This window comes from Cryptomeria japonica, chromosome 5 (assembly GCF_030272615.1).
Source record: "Cryptomeria japonica chromosome 5, Sugi_1.0, whole genome shotgun sequence".
Taxonomy (NCBI): domain Eukaryota; kingdom Viridiplantae; phylum Streptophyta; class Pinopsida; order Cupressales; family Cupressaceae; genus Cryptomeria; species Cryptomeria japonica.
The window spans coordinates 213,762,721-213,772,512 of NC_081409.1; the positions used below are offsets into that span (position 1 = coordinate 213,762,721).

The 9,792-nt window shown below is 35.7% G+C and overlaps 1 protein-coding gene across 1 annotated transcript; it reads right to left on the reverse strand.

The window, feature by feature from the left end:
* Window positions 1–1,685: 1,685 nt before the first annotated feature.
* LOC131030172 (putative germin-like protein 2-1) lies at window positions 1,686–3,098 on the reverse strand. The gene is made up of 4 exons (XM_059220503.1): window positions 3,019–3,098; window positions 2,840–2,965; window positions 2,312–2,379; window positions 1,686–2,215 (listed from the first exon to the last, which is right to left on the reverse strand). The coding sequence occupies exons 1-4, from the start codon at window positions 3,096–3,098 to the stop codon at window positions 1,686–1,688; spliced, it is 804 nt and encodes a 267-aa protein (XP_059076486.1).
* Window positions 3,099–9,792: the final 6,694 nt, after the last annotated feature.

Genomic DNA, 9,792 nt, shown 5'->3' on the forward strand with positions numbered 1-9,792 from the left:
TTATATTCAATACTAGAAACAATGATTTTGTTTTCCTTTCTTTCATAAGGAGAAAAATTTTGTAGAGGTCATTAAGCAATATGGAAATATGATATAATGGGTGTTTTAGGTTTTTTATCCTACCAATCTAGCCTAGTAGTGATACTATTTTCCAATCATTATTATTACCAATAATTCCTACAAAGGTTTTGATGGTTTATACTATCATCATTCTAACTAATTGTAGTTTTAGTTGTAACATTTCATTTATTATTTTTTATTCAGCTAAAATTATTTTATTATTATGTATGACAATATTTGTAGTTTATTTATCCTATCCTAACTTACTATATTATAGGTAATAGTTAATAATCAATATCAAATCTATGGGACGCAAATTGAAGTCTACAATATGTAATTCCTAGGTAATTTAATTATTTAATTATATAGGAAGGGAGCACCCTTTAGTTATATTTTAGTTTTTCTAGATTGTAATATACAATTCAACTAGGAGTCATCCACTTCAACATATAATTTTAACAATGAGATTTACACATTGCCAATTTCTTGATATCCACTTACATCAAACATTAGATACAAAACCATAAGGCTAAATAAGTAGATTGATATAATTTATAAAACCTTTACACAATTGCATTTATTTTTCTACATAAGAATTTTGGCTTATGCAAGGAATTTGTGATAATGGTTTCAAGATCAACACATATACCACCATAAGATCCTCTACGAAAAAAGAGAGATACTAGTTACTAATACAAGTTGAGACATGCTTATAACAAATGGAGACCCCTAAAACAAATTTATAAGCCACCACAAGCACAAATGCAACTAAGAAAAACCCGGACCATGGGATGCAAATCCAAACACAAAAAAAAACATAAAACCCTTATGCAAGACTTTTTGATTGCTTATAACCATAAGGCCATCCAACGTACATAGGAAAATAAATTATTGCAAATCATGAGGGTTGTCAAAGAGTATTATTTATTCTATTGTGACAATCAAAGTTTCATTGAATAATCCAAAGTCTATTTTTTTATGCAAGAACAAATCATATTGCAGCCTTTTAGCATTATATCAAGTACTTCATCCAATAGTGGGTATGGGACTAAAAGATTAGACAACTTATATTTTTAGTAAGGCCTAATTTGAGATTAAGTTGGTTTATGTTAGAAATTTGTTAGGATTGAGATAAGTCATGTGATTATTTAATATTTTTCAATTATAAGACAATTATTATGAATGTCAGTTATTGTAGGAAAAAGTGAATGTTTTGTGTTGTGAGCCATCTGAAATAAAATTTAACATTAAGAATAGATATCAATATAGATATATCACCTATATCTATATATATATATATGAATATGATTTTCTTTCATATGAAACACCCCATTGCAAAAGCTAAAAGTATTTAAGAAAACAAAATCATTCCAAGAGCCATGCTTTTAGTTTTACCCATTGTGCAATACTATCAACTGAATGCTATTTGATTTATAATTAATTCAACTTCCAAAATAATTGGAATATTGCAGCCATAATAGCTACTAGTCTCTAAAGAATATTGAGCCACACATAACAAAAGAATTAAATCATCATTCATAATTCGTTAGCCTGCATGCCGGGCCACTTGTTCAATTTATTGAGGAATAATAAAGAAGGAATGCCAGAAGAATCCATGGAAGCTATTACATGAATTTGCCTTGAATGAAATCGACTACTGTTTTATCACTGCGGAAGGCCTTGGTCAATACACCATCTGGCAAAGGAGGATTTGCTGCAAAGAGGGAATTGGCAGTAACCTGAACTCCTGGATTCTGGCTGCTCAACCCAGCGATGGCCACCGCATTTCGCTCCCCCACATTACGCTGGAAATGTAGCAATCCCTTGGGAAACACAAACACGTCTCCTTTCTTCAACACCTTGCTGTGAAACTTGTTTGTTGTATCGATGAATCCCACTAGCAGTTTGCCTTTAAGTAAAACCAGGATTTCTGTGGCTCTTGGATGGGTGTGAGGAGGATTAATTCCATCCACAGCGTAGTCTATGCGGACCAATGATATTCCTAGTGTGTTTAACCCCGGAATCTGGTTAACGTTGGCTGCTGTTACGTTAGACCCTACGGCGTTGCCCGTGTCCCCTCGTCGCAGCCCTCCGAAGAAGAAGTCCTCTGCTGAAACCATTTTGGGGTCCTTGCAAGAGAAGCCGTTCACTGAAACTGTTCATATTCACGTTCATATTTGCTTAGTACTCTTACATGTACACAGAGAGCTAAAACAGAAAAAACGAAATTCCATATTGCATCAAACTTTACCTTGGCCTTGCCTGTCTGCAACACAGAAATCTTGCAAGGATTCGGGATCTCCTCCCATCACACGCTTGCTGCAACAACAAATAAATACACAAAGGAAAATTAAGCTCAAGCGCAAGCAACCTGCCATTTTTCCCAAGAAGATTATATCAACTGAGAAAGCACTGAGAATTGAATGTGATTGAATTGCAAACCATGATTGAACATTATATATATAGTGGAAATTGTAAAGGAGAGATTCAAAGTCACGTCGGCAATACCGCGTGAAGCCTTTTAATATGAATTAAACACGGCCTTCATTAGATAGCGGACCAAGAAGCGGCCACATGCAGGAAAGTAAAACAAACGACAAAATAGGAGGAGGGGGTGGCATTTCGAAGCGACAAATATCCTTTGAAAGTGTACATATACAACAAAGACAGTAATAAATACAAAACTAATCTGCTTAAATAAATACGAGAACAACAGGGAAGGCAGGCGGTGAGCACGTAGGAAAAAGCCAAAGGAATGGGCTGGACTTAACCAGCACACACTAAGCTTTGACCGTAGGTTGCTGGCGTGGGGCCCATTCTTTCACGGTCCATTCCCGTTCCAAGAAGTGGCGCTGTTAACTTGTTCAAATTCAAACTGCCCTCCCGCGCAAAGTACAGTGGAAACCTGTAAACGTTTGATCTTTAATCTTCAGTCGACTTCATTTTTATTTCGCATACATGTCTATACTCCCAGCTATGACAGAGTAATCCTGCCACTCGAAACATGGAGATCTACATCTGAATAACGCTGCCAACATCATCAAGACATGGGTGTTTTCCCAGCACAAGGGTGATCCATTAGCTTCTGTCAGCAAGCAGGTAGGATTAAGACGTGGGTATTTTTCCAGCACAAGGGTGATCCATTAGCTTCTGTCAGCACGCAGGTAGGATTAAGACGTGGGTATTTTTCCAGCACAAGGGTGATCCACTCGGAACAATGGGAGCTACGAACAGGGTATGCACATCCATTAAATCATAATGGAATGGAGATTATTGTCAGAATTTTACAGTTAGAAATGCTCTGCTAAACATGTATGCAAAATGTGGAAGCATAGACAAGGCACGTGGACTGTTTGACAGAATGCCTGAAAGAAATATGGTCTCGTAATCTGCTTATGGCCTCTTCAATGTTCAATAACTGTTTGACATAATGCCTTTAATGAATTAGGCCTTATAATCTGCTAATGGCATCTTCGTGAAACAGAGCCTTCGATGTTCTTTCTATCCCATGCTTCCTGCAGATGAAATAAATCACGTAGAGATACTACACATAGAGGAATGAGTCTAAAGGGTGTGACAATGTTGAACAGAGAAAAATGCGGGCAATGAGAGAGAAACTGGCCAGAGCAAGAAACTAACAGCCTACAATAAAATCACGGCAGTCCAAGAGTTAGTCTTTCATGTAGAAACGACCATAAAATAAGAATTTGTCATGGAATGTTAGCATGCCACATGCCACATAGACAATATCAACTTAAAAAGGATGAGACAAGTTTAAAAAAGCGTAAGGCTAACACAAGGACATAAAAGTTGACAAAAAGAGACCATGAGAAATAATAACTACGAAAATTGAGGAGAAAGCCTGATCCTAAAAATATCTACTAAAAGGGAATAGACGCCAGGTGAGCATAAAATTTAACATAAAATTGTAATGGTCATATGTAATTTTTGGTGTTACACAAAATTTTAGTATATAATTTTTTTAAATGGTTATAATTAAAAGGTCCTCCAAAGGATAGAGGAAAATAATTTACTACAAAATTATGAGAGGTGTTAACATAGTTTTGTTTTCTTTGGTGTAACAATCAAAGTGACATTCAGTTATCCAAAATATGATGATTCAGATTAGAAAAACAAATATTAAAGATTTTATCATCATTACATTAGATACCTCATTCTTCTATTGGTGATCCATCTTTAACAAAATGCAATATGTCTCATGATTATTTCATGGATTTTGTTTACAGAAGTTTGTTATGAATGTTGACCATTGTATATGAAAGTGAGTATTTTTATTGCGAGTCATCTCATGTAAACCCTAGCAATTAGAAGAGAAATCAAAATATTTAATTTAATAAATAGATAAGTTAAGATAGGATTGAAAAAAAGAATATTGTACAAAATGTATATATAAATGCTATATATCATTTGCATCAATTAAATGAAATTAAATTTCCTCACCTATATAAACTAGCCTTTTTGAGGAAATAAATTATTGGAGTTACAATTTGATGTAGATTATCCTCGGAACTTGTAAAGGAAATAAATTTGTTCTATACATACAGACAAAATAATCATAAGACAAACAAGAAAATTAATTTGAATACTAGGCTGCATTGCCCTGCAAACTCAGAACTTTATTCATATCTTTGAATCAAAAGAAGATACAATTCCCAAAAGAAAAACTAACTAACTACTAAGTTTCCAACATTTCATTTTTATTCACTATCTGAAGTTCAGAACCCTCCTAGGTAGCAGTTACAACTCCTAACTGGGAAATCAAATCTTGATTTATATCCTATGTGGACTGCAGATTAAAAACTCCAAGTTGGGAAATCATTTCCTAACTTAACTCCCTCAAAGACTGCAAATTAACTCCTAAAGTAACTCTACCCTCAACCAACAACTAACACTAATCTAAACATGACCGAGCTGATAACTAAGACTAATAACAAAGAGGACCATTCAAAACAACTGGTTGGACAAGGATGAAACTTTGATTAAGCTCAAAAGACTAGTTGTTGAAATAAATTCTCTGCTTCATCCTCCCCTTGTCTTGAAAAGCTTTAACATTTCAATCCTTTTGTGTCTGATTGAAAAGTTGGAACACCTTGGCTATACTTAAGCAAGTCAGCTTCTAAGACCCAAGAGTTATAGGAATCAGGTAGGCCTTCCCACTTAACAAAATACATTTTGTAAGTTTTGGATCGGGTAGCCACCAATTTGGTATCTAGCACTCATTCAATCTGCTCTCTTTTCTTCTTTGGGAGGTGTTTGGTCCAATCGTCATTTTCCTTCTCCTTTTTCTCATTTTCTTCTTGATCATCACAATTTCTACTTGAGTGTAAATATAGATCAGCAACGTTAAAGATGGGACTAATGTCCAAATCTTTAGGCAATTCAATATGATAGGCATTGTCATTTATTCTCTTGATGATTTTGCAAGGTCCAATTTTCGTGGGCTTCAACTTTTTGTAGGGTACATTTCTTTGCATAGATGTACCATGACTAGCTCTCCTTCTTGAAAGGCTTTTCTTTTGCGATGTAAATCTGCCTTCTCCTTATATTGTCCATTCATGGACTGCAATTTGAGTCTAACTTGCTGATGTATTTCTTGAATATTTTTCAAAAAAATTGTAGCTTCTTGGTTATTGTGTGGGCATATTGGTAAGTCAACTAAGTCTACTTCTCCTTTAGGATTTGCACCATATACAATTTGAAAAGGAAACTTACCTGTTAATTTGTTTATGCTAGAATTATAGGCGAAACTCAGATTGAGGTATCACCAAATCCCATTGTTGAGGATGGTCTCCAACTAAACACCTCAATAGGTTGCCTAGAATTCTAGTAACCACCTTTGTTTGACCATCATTTTGGGGATGGTATGCTAAACTGAATTGCAATCTTCTATCAAACTTCTTCCACAATACCTTCCAAAAGTGAATTAAGAGCTTGGTGTCTCTATCACTTGTTATAGTTTTTGGAACACCATGCAACCTCACCGCTTCTTTGAAAAAAAAATGTGCCACTTGACTTGCATCATTGGTCTTCTTACATGGTATGAAATGGGCCATCTTAGAAAAATGGTCCATCACTACAAACACTAAATCATTGGCCCTTTGGATTCTTGGAAGCCCCAAAATAAAATCCATAGAGATATCAATCCATGGCTCCTTTGGTACGGTTAATGACATTTATAAGCCTGTATTTTGCCTTCCTCCTTTTTCTATTTTGACTGGTGCAAAGATCTTATCCCTTCCAAAGTGTCCACCTAAACCATTTGAGTGCAAAGATTATGTGTTGCATTGATGTTTTGTCATTGATGTCAACACTAGTTGTTATGGTTGGTTACAGGTAGACAGGTTTTGGTTACCGGTAGAAGATCTAGTGTTACCAATAGAAGGGACTATCCGTTGGACACTTCTGGCATGTTTGGATCAATGGAGTATGTTTGATTTTATGTGTTACATGCTTCTGGAACATGTTTTGGTGGTGATCAAATGCTATCATACACTCTTGTAAACACCTACCGACATGGGTTTAAGGTTTAATCGACAGAGCTTTCACTGAGAATATTTGATAGAATGCATAAGTCTTGTTCGTGCGGCTTCTAGATGGAATTCAGGATGCAAAAGGTGATCCTTAATCATGCTTCAACTGATTGAAAATTGTGCTTTGGTGTGGTGGACCCAGGTTAGGTCCGGTGCCTATCTAGGTTATGGACCGGTATCATGTTAACGTGTTCTCTACACGTTACCAAGATGATTTATGGATTGGTTATTGTTGTTTTGGTCTTAAGCCGACATGGCATATCATTGTAATATGGATGTATGTAATGATCCTATTGTAATATCTTTTAGGTGGCCGACCTAATTGGTTTAGGCCTTAGGGTTTGTATAAATTGATGTAAGATCTCATTGTAGATCGTGTATCGTGGTCATGAAATGTAATATCATATGTGAAGGAGATTTGGTCGATCATAGGTGATCAAATTGGGATTAAGGAAGAGGCCAAAGGCCTTTGGTATTGAGATTAACCTGGACTGTAATCAGGCATGGTAGATGCTATCTCTGACAATTCATTCATCTGGATTGTTGTCCATTTATCTTGAGGTGGTTATAACCTCTCTGTAATCAGTGAGACTCTTTTGTAATGAGCAGTATGCTCTAGGTAGTGTGTCTTCCTGCATGTGGAGGCCCCTTATTGTATCACATACTTTCTGCAAAAGTATCATCTGATTGTGGGTAGGCTTCCCACCATGGTTTTTCCCTTTCTGAATTTTCCATGTACAAATCATGGTGTTATGTGGTATGGTTGCATTGTGTTAATTCTCTATTTCATTCTTAGGTTTTATTGTTTACCGGTATTTGTTTCTGCTATTCCGATATTCATTGTTTATGTGCTCCAGTTAAAGGTTATAAAGTGGTTTAATCAATATAATCTATTAACAACTGATTCACCCCCCCCCCCCCCCCCTCATTTGTTCACCAGTTATGCTAACAATTGGTATCAGAGATTTGGTCCTCTTTTGCAGAAGCTTAACTGCTTGAGGTAGATCCTATGGTAACTAATCCACCAACAACTATTTTCAAAAGATAAATCCCTAAGCTTGATGGAACAAATTATGGGATATGGAAAATCCAAATGGAGACTCATCTTAGATGTCTTGGCAAGGATATCACAGAGATCACTAAGAAATGATATACACCTTACGATCTGGCATCTGGCAATCCTGCTCCTACAAACCCAGACAAGAATATTGAAAATGATTGCAGAGCTAGAGAAGCCATCTTGTGTGCACTTATTGATCAGAAAATCATGGGACTGACTGATAAATCATCGGCAAAGGTTATGTGGGATGAATTGCAAACTCTGAATGAAGGTGATCCTACTATCAAAATTGTTAAACTTGATGGTTACCGGGTAAGGTATGAAAACTTGAATATGGAAGATAATGAAAGAATTGTTGTATTTATGGAAAGGGTAAATGAGATGGTTATGGGAATTCAATGTTGTGGAGGATCTCTGAGTGAAGATGAAATTGTTTCCAAAGTCTTGAGAGCCCTTCCACTGGCTTACAAGATGAAGGAAACTAAAATTAATGAACTGAGAACAATGGCAAACACTTCAATTAACAGAGACATTCTGATTGGGAAATTATCTGCTTTTGAGCTTGAAGAATTTGGACCCTCTGGAGCTGCAATGTCTGAACCTATTTTTCATGCATCATCATCTACTGGCAAAATTGATTGGAAAGCCTTATATACAAAGGAATTGGAATATATGAGGAAAGAGGATGAAGAATTTGAGGAACTTGAAGCCCTATTTGCTAGAAGAGTACCTATAGGACTGACAGGAAGTAAGTATGAAGGAAAAGTACCTTTTAAATGTTTTGCATGTAATAAGTTTGGTCATTTTGCATCTAGACGTCCTGAAAGGAATGCAAGATTTGAAGAAAGAGTTAAGAAATCATTTAAGCCTAATGAGATCAGATATAGATTTTAGAAAAGTAATCACTACTACATAGCAGATGAGGAAGGAGTAAGTGATGACTCTGAGGATGAACCAGCAGTAGACTCTTGATGTGAACTATGTTGAATGTGTAGACTGTTGTACTCACTGCTTATCTCCAGTAGATGTGAGGCAATTTGACTTCCATCATCATAGTTCTTTCTGCATCCAAAATGGTTTTGTTCTTCCTTCCCACTACTCCATTCTGCTGAGGAGTTTGAGTGCAGATATGAAGAATGAATTTGAAATGAGAAGTGAACTCACTGCATAGAATAAATGAGAAGGAAGAATAAATTGTGCATAGCATTCTCTAATAATATGAAGAATGAATTTGAAATGTTCATGATTGGTGAAATGATATTTTTCTTAGGTTTGCAGATTACTCAAACTGACAAAGGCATTTTTATCTGTCAAACTAAGTATCTGAGGCAACTGCTGAAGAAGTTTGGTATGGATAATTCCAAACCGGTAAGTACTCCTATGGTGACTAGTGGGAAATTATCTGACAAGGTACAAGTCTATGATTGGCGGCTTGTTATATCTAACTCAAACTAGACCAGATATTATGAATGCAGTAAGTATTGTTTCAAGATATCAAAGTAATCCTAAAGAAAATCATGAATTTGCAGTAAAGAGGATATTCTGGTATTTGCAAGGAACAATAGAATATGGCTTATGGTATTCTAGAGATGATAACTTCAGTTTATGTGCATATAAAGACTCAAATTGGGCAAGAGATACTGATGACAAGAAGAGCACTTCTGGTGGAGATTTCTTTCTTGGAAAGAAATTGGTTTCATGGATAAGCAAAAACCAATCATGCATTTCTTTATCTACTGCAGAAGCTGAATATGTTGCAGCAACAACTAATTGTACTCAAGTCTTGTGGATGAAGCAAATGTTGAAGGATATCAAGGTAAATTATAGTGAACCGATAGTTATCTATTATGATAACTCTATGGATATTGACATGTCTAAGAATCCGGTATTTTACTCTAAGACTAAGCACATATCAATAAAATATAACTTTTTGAAGGACAAGGTAGAAGAAAAAGCACTCAAATTGGTTTATGAACACTAAAGAGAAGATTGCAGACATATTTACTAAACCGTTGTCTAAGGAATCATTTGAGTATTTGAGAGACAGGTTAGGAGTTTCTGCCCCTCTGGCAGAGACTTGATTGATGCGGTTTGGCATTAGTCTGACATGCATTATCAGTG